This window comes from Doryrhamphus excisus, linkage group LG11 (genome assembly GCF_037039965.1).
Source record: "Doryrhamphus excisus strain RoL-2023G ecotype Guam linkage group LG11, RoL_Dexc_Guam_v1.1, whole genome shotgun sequence".
NCBI classification, from domain to species: Eukaryota; Metazoa; Chordata; class Actinopteri; order Syngnathiformes; family Syngnathidae; genus Doryrhamphus; species Doryrhamphus excisus.
Genome location: NC_136367.1, coordinates 766,710 through 781,426, shown reverse-complemented (window position 1 = coordinate 781,426; position 14,717 = coordinate 766,710). Strand labels below are relative to the sequence as shown.

At 48.6% G+C, this 14,717-nt stretch overlaps 1 protein-coding gene across 23 annotated transcripts in view; it reads right to left on the bottom strand.

Moving 5' to 3' along the window:
- The window catches only part of afdna (afadin, adherens junction formation factor a), a 47,239-nt gene that overhangs the window by 11,392 nt on the left and 21,130 nt on the right, over window positions 1-14,717 (bottom strand). For 14 of the 23 annotated variants that reach the window (XM_058064087.2, XM_058064117.2, XM_058064109.2 and 11 more), the window contains 16 exons: window positions 14,148-14,294; window positions 13,266-13,310; window positions 12,321-12,415; window positions 11,983-12,233; window positions 10,575-10,644; window positions 10,370-10,440; window positions 10,222-10,289; window positions 9,941-10,146; window positions 9,398-9,418; window positions 6,947-7,092; window positions 6,769-6,863; window positions 6,414-6,679; window positions 6,130-6,273; window positions 5,843-6,041; window positions 5,100-5,206; window positions 3,892-3,972 (listed from right to left, as the gene is read on the bottom strand). In XM_058064087.2, coding sequence (XP_057920070.2) covers window positions 3,892-3,972; window positions 5,100-5,206; window positions 5,843-6,041; window positions 6,130-6,273; window positions 6,414-6,679; window positions 6,769-6,863; window positions 6,947-7,092; window positions 9,398-9,418; window positions 9,941-10,146; window positions 10,222-10,289; window positions 10,370-10,440; window positions 10,575-10,644; window positions 11,983-12,233; window positions 12,321-12,415; window positions 13,266-13,310; window positions 14,148-14,294 — 2,012 coding nt within the window. The remainder of the gene's footprint in view (window positions 1-3,891; window positions 3,973-5,099; window positions 5,207-5,842; window positions 6,042-6,129; window positions 6,274-6,413; window positions 6,680-6,768; window positions 6,864-6,946; window positions 7,093-9,397; window positions 9,419-9,940; window positions 10,147-10,221; window positions 10,290-10,369; window positions 10,441-10,574; window positions 10,645-11,982; window positions 12,234-12,320; window positions 12,416-13,265; window positions 13,311-14,147; window positions 14,295-14,717) is intronic. The other 9 variants (XM_078794820.1, XM_058064126.2, XM_078794817.1 and 6 more) reach the window with 3 other exon arrangements.

Sequence of the window (14,717 nt, the reverse complement as noted above, 5' to 3'; positions counted from 1 at the left end):
TTTTTTGCAGTGTGCACACTGTTTCCCATGCACTCATTTGATACGGCGTACAGTAGATGCCATCGTTACTCTGCCTGCCAAAACACCTCATACGTACAGTACCTGCTCTGCCAGAGAATAAAAAGATGTAGCAGGAGGTATCGGTGTTGCCAACTTAGTGACAAAAAATGTGTAAAAAAATAACAAAAGAATTACAAATAGTGTAAATAAAAGTGGGTGGCAGTTGAGACCGTTTGAGAACTGCTGCTCTTGATGCTTCTTCCCCAAAAATACGACGAGGGACAAAAACCACACCACCACAACATGAAAGACATGTATCGCTCGGGTGGGGCTGTGAGGTCCCTGCCCATCTAAAAACTTTCTAAACTTACTTCTAATGTCTCCTTTATCACAATTACATGCACAATAATAATAATAATAATAATAGGTAACAACACACACGGCAGGTTTCAACACAGCCATTGTGGTGCACACGAGAGGCAGCACACAACATGCACATACACATTTGAGAAGGCCGAACTATTTCCTTAAGGTGGCCCCCACACAAGAAACGAAGCGCACCTGTAAGCTGCAGGGCGTGTTGGTGTATGCTGTCAGCTGACAGTGAGCAAGCCGGCTGAGGCATCAATGGTCCCAAGCACACGTCGCCATGAAGCAGACCGGCGCCAGTCAAGACTACGTAATTCCTGCTGCGTGGGTTGCACTCGATTGATGAAGCCTTTGTCAGCGCCACCACACAGGACACCCTCCTGCTGATGATTTAAATACGTCTTTGTCTATTTGAATGGTGTTAAAACACGTGAAAAGGAGCGTGTTGGGACCTGAAGGCTTCTTCGTTATTTTCCTGACTTTGGCTATGAGCAAGTGGCCACACCCAAGGTTAACATGACAGGCAGAGATGAAAATGCAATTGCTGCTGTGGAAAAAACCTACAAAGTGACTAGCAAAGTTGACAAAAACTGACTAGATTATTATTATTATTATTTAGTTATTTTGGTTTTTTTTTTAAAGAGAGCAAAACTGCACAACATTTTGGGCCCTGTATGGCAGGAAATGAGACCTCGGTGAGCACAGCACATCCCCTCATTGTTGCCAACCTCAGAGGGAAGGGGGGCGGCTATTGTTCCATTCCTCCAGCCAGCAAACAAACACACAAGCAACACTTCAAATGCACCAATGGGCTTTCGTGTACGGCGACGCTCTGCTCTGCCCTCCGTTGTGTAACCAATGTAACTCCCTTAATATTCGTTGTGTTGCAATTGTGATGTGAGTGAACGTGCACGTTGTTGCATCCATTAAATGTTACAGCCCAAAAGTCTGCTGCGCCTTGACAGCATCCATGCAAGGGCAGGTTAAGAAGAAGTGAATCGGTAGAGTGAGAAAGCCATTTTTTTTCTTTTAAAATATGAACTGTATACCTTCCATGATGACAACGCTCTTAAAGTCAATGTAAAGGCGGGAGTCAACCTGTTAAATGCGTACTACAAGCCAAAACTACTACCAATAAATGAATGGATCGATTGGAATAGTCCACATATGGCGAGCATGTGTGTGTGTTTACATTGGTTTAACTATTAGCAGAGCAGTCCTTAATGCAAACACAGACCACTCAGAGGGCCATGAAAGCTGCCAGCTACCAACATGCTCGTCTGCGCTTCATTCAAACAGCACAGCTACTGGCTGATGTGACTGTTTACTCACTGAGAAGGACATCTTGTGTCACAACACCTACCTGGTCTCTCCTGCCCACCACAGAGAACCACATGCTGCCCCCTGCAACCCTGTCAACACCAGTTCACGCCGGGCCGTCCCCGCTGGGACACACACTTATCCCAGCCTGCCGCTTGCACCCACAAGTCCTTAAGCTCTCGCTGTCAAAAACTAAATCAGCACTAAAGCTGAGCTTGAGCGGGAACAGGTCCAACGCCACAAGTTAGTTTAGTCCAAGTCCACAAGTTCCACACCTGTGAAAACAGAAGGTGGGAATGCTACAGGCGGTGGAAAAGCACCCCCTCCTCCCGGCCCCGAGATGCAAGATCCGCTTTAAAAGTTCCCAAGCAGGGCAAAATTCCTCCACAAGTCGCTCAGCATAAAAAAAAAAAACAGGCGGGAATGCAGGTGGCAATCCGGAGGGGAAACGTCTGCTTGGGACGCCGGCTGGTCAGACTGAGGTGGAGCACTGCTGCCCCGACAGTCACATTACTTACACACACACACACACACACACACACGGTTATATAAGAGGACAGCGCTCAGCCCAGTTTACTGAGACTCCAAGCAGCTGTGGGATAAAACTCTTCCCTACCTGGCGTTCCTTTTCCACACACAGCATGAAAAACAAACTTCCTCACTGCCTCCTTCCTTCCCACGCAGAGGAGACAGCGGCCACACAGGAAAGTGGCCTCCTTGAGCAGGAGGCGGCTTTATATTTACACACCACGACTCCATCGGGGTCTTGCACGACAAAGAGCACACGGCGGCCACCACGGAGCAGATCAGAGCTCAGCCAGGGCCTGAATGAATGGCCACCACTTTGTACGCTTTCACCATCACTTGACAATCCTGCCAGCCGACAAACACACCCAGATGGAAACCTAGGTGTAAGTGGCACTGGCCAGCAGGGGTCGCTCTTCCTGCCTCCATCGGTTTGAGGCCGACTGGAGGGCTTCCCGTCATCTTGGTTCATTCGCATACAGTAAGACAACAGCACCTCTAGATGGCAGCACTGTGCACATCTGTTGCCCATCCAGCAAGAGCGTCACGTCAACTAAACAATCTTTGTGCAGTCAGAGCTTTAGTATCTGAACCGTTTTGAAGTCGAGGAAAGCTTGGATGAGGAAGAATACGAGCTACAGTGAATGGAGCCGCATGGTTTGAATTAATAGGATTCTAAATCAAACCACTGACTATTACCACATAAATATTTGGTCAAAGAACATTTCAGACATTAGCAACTTGCATCAAAAGAATACTTGCTCCTCCCCCGCTTTCATCTATGCTGTTTGTGCTGATGATAAACGGGAGTGAAGCTGATGATTTGCTGTGGAATGTGGGATGTACACCGGGGCTCAGGAAGGTAGGGAAGCGCTGGAATCGACCAATGCCACCAGAAGCCGTCACGAGCCTGACCAATTTTCCAAAAACTACAACTTTGTTATTTTGTCTTTTTCATTTGCACACTGTATGACAACTTTAAAAATAGGGTTTTTTGGATATTTCAGCTACTAAAATAACATCAGCTACAAAATAACACATTTGTGCTGCTGTTTTTTTTCTTTAATTTTGTTGTTAAATTATATTTTTTAGATAAATACGCAGAAACAGATATGTTGGGCTTGCAGCTTCCCAGCATGCTTTGCGGCACTATGTTTTGCATTGAGCTATTCAAGTTACACGTTTATAGTAGCGGTTACTGCTGTACGTGTGTTTCTACGTGATTGTAGTAAGTGTTGCGTTTAGGCGACATGTTGGCTAATGCTTGGCTGGTTAAACAGCCCTTGTGATCAGCACAATATATAAATATATAATATATAAATATAAATATCACCCATCTGCTCTTACATAAACTTTGGATGTCAAGTGGGAGGCCGCAAGTTTGACACACCGACAGCGATCCACTTGAGCAAAGCCCTTCTATGTGCGCACTACAGCAGCAAACTAAACAGAACCAGCCAGAACCCTTTTGTTTGGGCTCACTGTTTAGTCTCTGGGCTGCCGTCAGACTCAACAGTGAAAACAGTCCTTTCGCTCACACTCAACATTCCCGCACGCTCCGCATCTCAGCAGCCAAGACTGAAACATTCCGCTTATTTCCGGACTTCCTGTCACATTTCTTGCCAGCGGCTCTTTATTAATAAGAGAAGGTTGTAGGAAAGCTCGGGGGTGGCTTACCTTGGCGGCCACGATGCTGAGACCCATGCCATTGTGCTTCTTCAGCGTCACCGTCACGACCTCCGGCTCTTTCCTCATTGGCTGAAAGGAGAGACGCACGCAAAGAATGAGTGAAGGAGCAGGCGACAAAGTCCTCTGGCTATCGGCTGCGTGGTGGAGGCAAAGTGAGCGGCGGGAGGGAGGAGGCAGGAGCGAGAGGACGGAGGGTGGGAGAGTGGGAAGGAGGTGGGAAGGAGAAGACCGCAGAGGAACCGGTGGTCGCTGGAAAGGAGTCAAGAATGAAAGCCACACCAGGGCTGCCCCCACACACACACGTGCGGGGCTGGGTGAGTGGGTGTGGAGTCAGACTGAGCGCTACCAAGCTTCACCACATCACAAGAACATATTCTCTCAAAAGTGGCGGCCAACACCAACAGGCTTGTGTCAGACTTGTGAAAAATATTTCACAACATGAAAGAACGTCTGCATTGAATTTGCGTGCATGCGTATTGCGTTACCGTGTGTGTGTGTGTTGTGTCGTCGTGTGTGGCTGCGCCACTGATGGGAAGCTGTCAGTCAAACGGCGACCACATGACAAGGGCAACGCTACGCCTTCAGCAGCGTGACACGGTCAACATAGACTTTTATTATTTAGGAATGTGATATACTCTACATGCACGATGACTCGGCATAAAATACTAGGATTGTGTGTGCTGGTGTGGGGTTGTGAGTGGGCAGCGTTGCGGTGACACTTCCCATCAAAGCTTTCTCCAGCCTGACTTACGTAAAGCTTTTACGTTCAGGCAAGAGCAGTACGCAGCCTGCGGTGTAAAACCACCATGGCCGCTCGCTCTCTGGAGTGCAAAGGAAAAACATCAAAAGCACTAAGAAATGATGCTTTGGTGTGTTGGTTTGTTTTGCGGAGGAAAGACCTCCAAACCTCCAAGGTGTCCCTCAGCAAGGGTGTGCAGGCCATAGTATGACATATGCTAAATAATGATTAGCATGTCGAGACAAGAGGCACCTTTATGTCCGCCAGAAGCACACCTTCAAAGTGCGAGTGTGTCATAAAGATCCAATTACAGAGGAGATACGTGCACATTTAACGTTTAAACGCTCTATCATTTTGTGCTTGACAGTGTGATGTTGTGATGTTGGTTACGTGTGTGTGTGTGTGTTTGTTGTCTTCCAGCATGAATGCTATGCTTTCCACGAGAGGTCCTACCTACCATGTCAGAGTTGTCAGCAGCAGAGAAGTGGTTGTCGCAGTCGGCCCCCTCGAAGTGGACCGTCCACGTGCCGGGGGAGCGAGGATGAGGCGTTAGTCGGCAGAAGCCTGTTGGACAACACACCAAAACACACACATACACTTTGATCAAGTCACCGACTGACGTACAGGGGCTTCCCGCACATTTGACATTCAGCATTCATGGAACAAATTAGCAGCCTAAGAGAGCAACAATGTATAAATATGATAATGCAATACCAACATGGACCACTGGTAAAAGCAGGGACCTACTGGACTATTAAACCATGGGTGTCCAAAGTACTGCCTGTCCAAAGGCTGTTTTTTTTGGCCCGTGGCACACTCTAGAGAAATCATTTTAACACAAAAACTAAAAAAAAACAACAACAACAACAACAAAAAAACAAACTACACAATAGCAACAATTAAAAACAAACAAAACAAAATTAACTTTAGAAAATTAGGTTGGAGGAAATACAGTATGATAGGAATAAAGTCAAAAATATTACCTGACATAATGTACAAATATTATTTCAAAAGAAAGTTTGGATTTGAGTAAAAATAAAAATCAGCAACACTTACAAATATAGAGTATCACGTATATATAACATATGTAACATAAACAGCGATATGAACTTATATACATTAAAAAGCATATAAGTTCATAGCATATCTACAAAATCTCAAAGTGGCAAAGTGTCACGAGTCCAGGAGGAAAGAACGTACCTCTCTGCAGCAACGGGTCCAGGAAGTCCTGCAAACCGTTGGGGAGGTTGCGTACCACGTCGCATGAGTAGCCGTCCTCGGGCAGGAGGAAAGGCAGCTGGAGGTCGGGGTCCTCCTCCAGCTGGACCTCCCGGCCGTCGCTCCTCGCCAGCTCGTCTGCCGTGTTCTCGGCCACCGCTACCACGTGGTCGATCAGCTCCTGTGTGTGGAGAAACAACGAGCAGAGGAAATGAGGGGAAAAGAGGAAAGCAGCGCTGAGACGGCTTAGAGACGAGCGTTGGACCCACGGGTGGGATGTAAGGCTCGTCGGGAGCACAGTGGTAGTTGGTCATGAGGGCGTAAAGCTGCAGGGAGTTGAGCTTGAAGCAAGTGCTGTGGATGTTCTGAACGTCTTGCATGGAGTACTTGTCCATGGTCAGCAGCGTGGTGGCCTGGAGGACGCGCACAGAAAACATGCTAAGCAACACTTACTTCCCCCACAGGGGTCATCTTGGTGAATAATCAAAGCAGTGGGCAAGAACATTTCCTTCAGCTGGGCTTGCAAGGTGCGCTCCGTGTCGTCTCCTCCTACCTGAACAATGCGACTGAGGTGGCAGTCGGCGGCCAGCTCCAGGCCCTGTTTCTCGGCCCAGGCCTCGATGTGGCTGAGCTGCTGCCGTAGGATGGCCCCCCAGTAGTGGCAACAGAGTCCCGAATCCGTGTCAGTCACCAACTTGTTGAACAGCCACATGTTGATGAAGTGGAAGAGCTGCGAGAAGAGCTGGATGGTCAGGGCGGCGTTGACGCGACACCGCCGCAGCAGCGACATGGCGCCCGTCAAAGTGTGCAAGACGTCCTCTGCAAAAAAGGACGTAATCAGCTTCCATGACAAGTGGCTACGTGTTGCTTTCCTTGTGTTGGCTTCGCAGAACGGGGCTTGTGCCGACCTATCTTGGGCCTCTGGGGATTGTGTTCCTCGGGGTCGTCCAGGAAGGCGGTCATGTAGTTGTTCAGGTCGGCCTGGAGGCAGTGGACCAGGTACCTGCACGTGCACACATGACACACATCCGTTTCCATGTTATTCTGTTGAGGTGACCTCAAACGCCAACGTGCGCGCAGACTGACTTGAAGGCCATCTGGACCAGATGGGCCAGCACGTCCTGAGCGTCCAGCGTGATGCGGCTCAAGTCTCGGTCCTGCTTGATGAAGTTGAGCAGCTCAGAGGCGTTGGCCATCCAGAAAGCCAGCGCACCAGCGATGTTCTTCTGTTTCTGTAACGTTACCATCACATGACACACACACACAAATGAGGCCTTGATGAGAGTCCATATAGAGTGGGAGGAGTTAAGAGGGCGTGAGGGAGGGGCTTTCTGTTTGAGTGGCAGCCAAGAAGGAGCAGTTGTTACTTGAGGGATAGACTCACGCCTGGCATACTCCACCCCTCCCACCCCCGACCCACCCCAGGATGAGGACTGGTCATCCCCGTCAGCCAGGGACGGCATTCATTTTGGATTTTGGAGAGCTCGGCTGAGACGTTAGTGACCAGTCCATGAGAGATGCATCAGGTCACCAGACACCAGTCTCTCTCCTCCACCCCCACATGACATCACCGTTTCATTCACGTCTTGGATGATGAACGTTACGTTCTAATGTCAGCCACGACTCCAGCAGAGGGCGCCGTCTCGTACGTCAGTCAACATTTTACAGCACAAAGATGCTCCGAAAAGATGCAGGTTGTCAGTACCGTACTATGCTATGCCTAATTATTATTTCTTCATGTATAAATAAGAACTTGACATGTAACGCATAATAAGTGAGAGTCATATTATTTCATGTACAGAATAAAAAAAAAGGTATTTTTATGGGTATAGCCGTTATTATTTTTGCAACATAACTCCCACAAATAAAAGCCATGTAGTGTCTTTCCAGCCTTGCCAAACAAAGAGATTTACTGTAAGTACGTCTGATATTTTTATGTATTTCAGTTTTATTTTGTGGAAAAAAACCAAACAAAATAAATATATATTATTAAGATTTTTAGTTACTTTTTCTCATTACATGATGACTTCTTTCATTGTTATATTTCCATAATGTGCCTTGCACAGGCCAATAGCAAATGGGCCCTGAGCAACAAAGGGTCCTAGGGCCACACTTTGGACACCCCCGCTTTTATAGCTCTTAGGTGACTATTTAGCTTGTTAGCTTCCTTCGGATCTAATCGATGCATCACATGCTTCTTTCAGTCAGCATTGTGGTCGTGACAAGGACGTGGAGGACTGAGCTGGGTGTCGAGAGAGCTGATTGGTTAATTCCCCAGCAAAGAGAGAGGGCACTCATCTATCCCTGCCTTGGAAACGTTGAACCAAAGCAAACAGAACAAAGCTGCAGCTGAGTGCATCCAAAATAAAAGGTGATGCTAAATGACAAGATGAACAAGACGGACGGATGGAAAACGATGAAAAGATGGACTCGTCTCGTGTCCACACATCAAGTCCAAAGAGAAGCGCAATGTCACACAGAATGGATGCAACGACGGGACAGACACGGCTGCTGTGGGTTTTGGTTTTAGGCTGTGGGTTGTTCTGTTTAGTGGCAGGCAGGTCCCGGAAGCTGAATGGCATTAGTCTGGATGGATGCTGCACTTGTTGCTTTGCTTAGTTTTCCAGCTGTGGAAGGATGCATTGTCACGGCCATTTCTTTCTTTCAGACATTTCTGTTAGGGTGGAGATGAAGCAGCAGCGGCGGCAACAATGAAGGGCTGGTCAAAGAAGCACGAAAGGAAAGTGAAAGCGGAAGAACAAGAAGCAGCCGAGATAGTTGGAGGTTGGGCACCGTGACTTTATAGCGCGGTGGAACCCGGTTTTCGTATGATTTGGTTTTCAGTCAAAGTGTGCTAAACTTTTGCCTCGGTTTTCATCCAATGTTGCAAAATACCCAAAAGTGCCAGAACAAAAACTACTAAATTCAATCTCGCCTGGATGCACAGGAAGTCTGCAACTCTATCAACAATATGAATGCATGAACATCTAGAATTAAACTGTACTAAATATATACGTTTCCTCATATCTTTGGGTGTCAGCAAAGGTTTAATTGGATTGACATGATTTCCTAAGGGAAAAGGGATTTTGTACATTTGTGGTTTTGTCTGACCTTTCGGAACAAATGGCCATTTAGGCTCTGCCTACAAATGCTTGCTAGCCTGATCTATTCATTAACCAATCAATATGGATGAATGGCCCCTAAACATCTGTCCGTTTCAGGGTGTTACGGTGGAAGTGTAAAGAGAGAGGCATGTGAGTGACACATGTCACACAGTGCCGACTATCATGCACTGAAACATCATGAAGAAGTACTTTAAGGCTTCCATGTCTCATCAAAACTGTATGGTAACGACAGGGGGTCTCATTTTGCAGGTGCAAACATTCAAATTAAAGCGATAAGATTCTAAATTGCCCCCCCTGGGAGAGAGAGACAGTGGTGGGAAAAGTGTGAGAGAGAGAGAGAGAGAGAGCGAGCGAGAAAGAGAGAGAGACGTGGACGAGTCTGTAGCAGCCATATCGTGACGTGCTATCCTACCTGATCCCCTTCAGGACTTTCCTGGATGGATGGAGGGAGGAAGGAGAGGAGGAAGGACACATCGACAGGACAGAGAGAGAACACGTCAACAGCTACAGTATGGATAACGCCATGTAGAACACACACAGACAAACACACACGGCCATGGTTTACACAATGGAAATTGTGCCCGTCATCACATGTACGTATATCCTTTGTTTGTATTGTAAATGAATGCTCCCCCATGAGGAATCCTTTACAATCCCGGGGGTCACGTGATCATCATGACACCTTGGAATACAGGTAATAAAGGCCGGAGAGAAGCCATGTTTGCCAGCTACGCTGTGCTGACAAACACGGGGAGACATCAGGACAGACGGAGAGACATTAGGACCGGGACAACGGAGGCGAAGCGTGGCGTGACGGACAACAGGCGTGTCGTGGAGACGACCACAGGTGAGGTGGTTTGTGGGACGGGATGAGGCGACGGCAGGTGGCCAAAATAAGACAACTGTGCGATCGATAAAACTGTCAAAACGGCAAAGTGGACAGGGCGGCACTCACCTGGATGACTCCCTCCATCATGCTCACCATCTTGTTGACGATGGCAATGACCTTGTGCGTCCTCTCCGAGGGCGACATGTCGGGCCGGTAGGCGGGCGACAGGACGTAGCGGCAGGCCATGTACAGGACGTACGTGGGCGACAGCTTGAAGTGCACCGTGGAGCTGTTGGTGTAGTTGATGATGGCCGACAGGAAGGTGTCTTCAGCTGTTTGGATGCACGCACACACTTAACATCTTCCTTACTGTAGTTTAACTGGTTCACTGGGTCATTGACACTCACAGTTTTCTCTGAACTCGATGCTGGCCGGAAGAGTCAACTCCGAGCGCTCAGCCGAGACGTCCTGGGACCTGGAAGCAAACGAAACCAGGGGAAGATCGATGGGAGGGATCAGAAGGCGGTTGAGGACTGCAGCAGAGGAGCATCTTACCTGCCGTCCTGCAGCTCGCCTCTGATCATGGGCTTGACCATTCCTCGCTCCATCTCCAGCTTACCCGAGCTCTGCACGTGTGCACGCAGACAAATAAAAACAGTCTTTGGACAATCCCGCTCTACACCAGGGTTGGACCAGTGATGTGACGGGGGCCTTTAGCCACACCACTGTACACATGAGCTTGTGTGCGCATGCACGTTACCTTGCTGGTGGGCAGGGCAGCCCCACTGTGGATGTCTCCCTGCAGGTCAAAGGTGGTTTCAGGAACACTGCTGCAGGACAGACACACAAACGCAGCAGTTTAGATCTTCCTGTGGTGACAACAAGAGCTTGGACGTAATCCCGAGGGTCACACAGTCAGACCAAGGCATGCGGCACACAAACAAATACCAAGCCGTCTTTGCACGCGGCGCACGGCCCGCTTCCTGTGGGGCAGCAGTCAAGTGTGATGCAAACAATCCACACCACAAATGCTGACGATTCCGGCGAAAGGAGCTGGGAGATTAAAGCGCCCCATGACTTTTCCATGTGTCTCCCGCGTCGATGAACTAGCAAGGCGGAGAATTGGAACTCAGCCCGGCTCAACCGCAACTTTGTGGGTGAGCAAGAGAGGTGACGCTCCGAGCTGCAGGATGCCAGTTGGTGTCTTGTTGCATCCACGCAAGCTAATCCCTGCCTGTTCCCAACAATCTACATTTACTAGACGGATGACACAATTACAGCTCCACATTCCAACTTGTGGAGAGTTTCACTCCAATCGGCGCACATGTCGCCAAGTGGGGAGCGCAGCAGCCAAATATGATGTTTGAGGTATTTGTGTGGAGGAGGATAAATATCACATTGCACTTGGCCCCCAGCTTTTAAAGGCGGTGCAGCCAAACATCACTTCCAGTTGTCAAAATGTAACACTGAGCTTTTCCTGCGAGAGCTTGCGAGGAAAAGAACCCTGACAAACTCCATCGGGCATCCACTCACTCACACTAATAACAGAGGGAAAACAGACTTGTACGATGACGGCGCCGTGGGAGCTCCAAATGACAAGTACAGGTCAATTAGGCACGCGCCGACCCACATTTTGTCACTTCCAATCACAATACTTGAATTCGTCTATGTGCCGATACCTATGTGCCAAGAATAAAGTCCAGACATGGTGTGGAGCAGCTTTACCACCGTGTATGCAGCAGCCAGTCACATTCCGCGTTCTTTCAAGCCACTTTTAAATCTTGGGAATCCTCTTGCTCCTTCGTGCTCCTGCTGTTCCTCTTATCGGAGGTCTGCACCTCCTCCTGGGTGTGTGAAGGGAGGAGGAGGAGGAGGAGGCCACACCCTGCACCGCGTTGGTCAGATTAGAGGGCAGCCCGACTCCGCTCTTGCTCTCCTTTCATTTCCCCAATCATTCCAAGCCCTTCCTCTTCCTCCTCCTCCTCCTCCTCCTCCCCCTCTCCAACATGCCTCCCCTTCATCTCCCGCCTGGCGCGGCCAACTCCAAACCTCATCATCTGCAAACACCACCCTGCTCCTTTTCCTCCCTTCCCAGATGGCGAGCAAGGAGCGAGGGGGCGGAGGTGACTTGCACATGCAGAAGCGGCAAAACGGAGCGAGTCTCTCACCCGGATTTGTGTCTGCTCCTCATCATGGACGTCGGCTCCCTCTTTCCGCCCTGGTCGTACAGCGGGTCCACAAACTTGAAGACGTGGGACGAGCCAAACTGCAGCGTCGAGCCCGAACGCAGCACGGTCGTCTCGGTGATGCGCTGGCCGTCCACGAAGGTGTCGGCGTCGGGGCCGTGAGGCGTCACCGTCACCATACCCTCGCTGTGCGTCAAGTTGCAGTGGTGGGGGAGGATCCCCGGGCCCAGCAGCTGGAGGCGGAGACAGAAGGAGGCAGCGGCGGTGGGCTGTCAGAGGTTCAGATCAAAACACTCAAGTCCAGCCTGAACATCTCCTACCTGGATGGCTCCGTCGTCCGTGCAGTCGGAGCCCACCTCGGTGATGCTGAGCTGCAGACGATACAGCTTTGGTTTGTCCCGGGAGTCGGAGCCGTCTGAAAAAAAACCCCACACCAGGACATAGTCATATTTAGCACAAGGCGGGGCTGCCCATGTTCAGACACCCCTGCAGTACCTAAACAAACACACAAGTACTTCTACAACTTGTTCAACATGTTTTCCATCCATACACAAACTGTTTTAACTCGACCCCATGAGGGGCTACAGATACCTGCTGAGGTATTTATTTTCTAATGGCGTCCATTAATATGCCCTTTCAAATAAACTTGGATAATATACAGCATGTCATTGTGGTTATAATAACATTATTATTATTATATATGTGTGTGAGGCATTATAAAGTTTAGTAAAGGCAGATAGGCAAGCACGTTAGTACACTGAGGAGAAAAGGGAAGATTTCGGCTTCTTAGGGAGGAAAAAAAACAACTTTGAGGTTTTTCTGATACCCCTTCATTTTCCCAGAGAGCTGCTTCTAAAAATAATGCAACAAGCAACATGCACACTTTTACATGCGCACTTGACATCGTAACACTTGACTTATTATTACTTATTACTTATGTTATTACTTCAGAAGTGCCCACACAAGCCCAACATGACGCGTTGTAAACCAGCACCCTCCATACAGGTCCAACACCGGATCCTGTAGAGATGCTCCACATTCGCTACACCGATGCTGTCCAGAGAGAAAGGGGGATCTACTAAACTATCGGTCCCAGTTGCCGGACAGGAGCCAAACACCCAGCAGGCATTCCTATGCCAATATGATCTCTAGTATGAAGTATATCCTGTTGAATTCTGCAGCTAGTGTTGAGTACAAACTACTAAATGTTCTTTCCAAAATGTGTGACACAGTTCAGGTTGTGTTATGAGTTTCTGTTTTTTTACCTTCGTGGTGCCGATAGGAGTAGTAGGCATAGTGATTCCCTCGCCCTATGCAGGCAGGCAGGCGGGCGGGCACAGGAAGTAGAAGACATGCACAAGGACCCCCACGCGCACACACACACACACGCGCCCAGACACACACAGGCAGTGACACGCCATGCCATCAGGAGGAGGGAAAGAAAACAGACATAGCAGAGGGTGAAAATGCAGCGTAACTTTGTTAAGCAATTAAACGTACTTTGCAGCTGACATGAACCCTGACAGGGGATGACCGCCCCGCCCCCACTGGAGGTTAATAGAGTTAGTGCGAGTCAGACAAGGAGAGGGCGTTGCTAGAGAGGAGGGGAGGCGGGATCAGAAGCGGGCCCGGGCGGGACAGTTACATCCAGCGAGGACTCGGGTGGGCTTGATTTCAATTACCTTGAGAGGTTTGATCGGGTGACCACCAGGAAGTACATTCCAGGAAGTCAGGCTGCAATGTACCTTCTGCACTACTTGAACTGTGTCAGTCTTTCGTTGGCTATTACTGAACATTAGGCCATGCAGAGTCAACAGCCTCATCGTAAGATGTCCTAAATGATGGGCGAGGTCGCCGTGCATCAAGTCCAGAAGGAACACAGCTGCTTCAACCTCGTTTAAGTATGCCAAACGTGTGATTGATGTCTGCTGAGCTGAAGCTGAAGCAACATCTGGACCCTTAAACATGTCATCATTGACCATCACTTCACCTCTCTTTCACCCGGCTTCTTCTTGCAATGGATAACACTGACACCTGTTGGTCACCGCCTGTCACTGCAGCCTTGTTAGCTCACTTGGAGCTTGACCCATCAAACACAAAGCCGCAATTTAAGAGTGCAGGATGGCATTGAGTACGCGTGGGTCTACCTGGGCTCAGCTCCACCAGGTAAGGCAGCTTCTCGGGCGGCAAGGAGCTGCACCCGTCCTTCAATCGCAGGCCCTTGTCGTCCGCTTTCCTCGGCTTCCTCCCCTGGTAGTCAGGCGGCCTCTTCTTCAGCTGGAAGACTAATGCTCCTGCACACAAGAGGATTTAGGTTTTACATCGGCGCATCTCAACTGGGGGGCCGAGGATCCGTTCAGGGTGGTGAAAAATGACATTGTACTTATGTAATATACATTTGAATCATCTTCCTTCCTCCTTGGTAGGGTGGACGTTCCTTCAACAGTCACAAGTCACAGTTTCTGATTTTCTGGTCTTTGATATTTAATTTCAATTTATGAACGATTTGTTTCTTCATTTCCTTGCTAAAATGCCGTAATAGTTAATATATTCCTCTAATACATTTCAACAAATGACGTATAAACAAAAATACAATAATAAAAAGATATAAAAAAGATATAAAAATAAGAAAAAATACAAAATGACTTAGTGTGATAAAAATTATGATAATAAAAAAGTGTAAATAAATTGCTTGAAAATATATTAAAATGACCCAC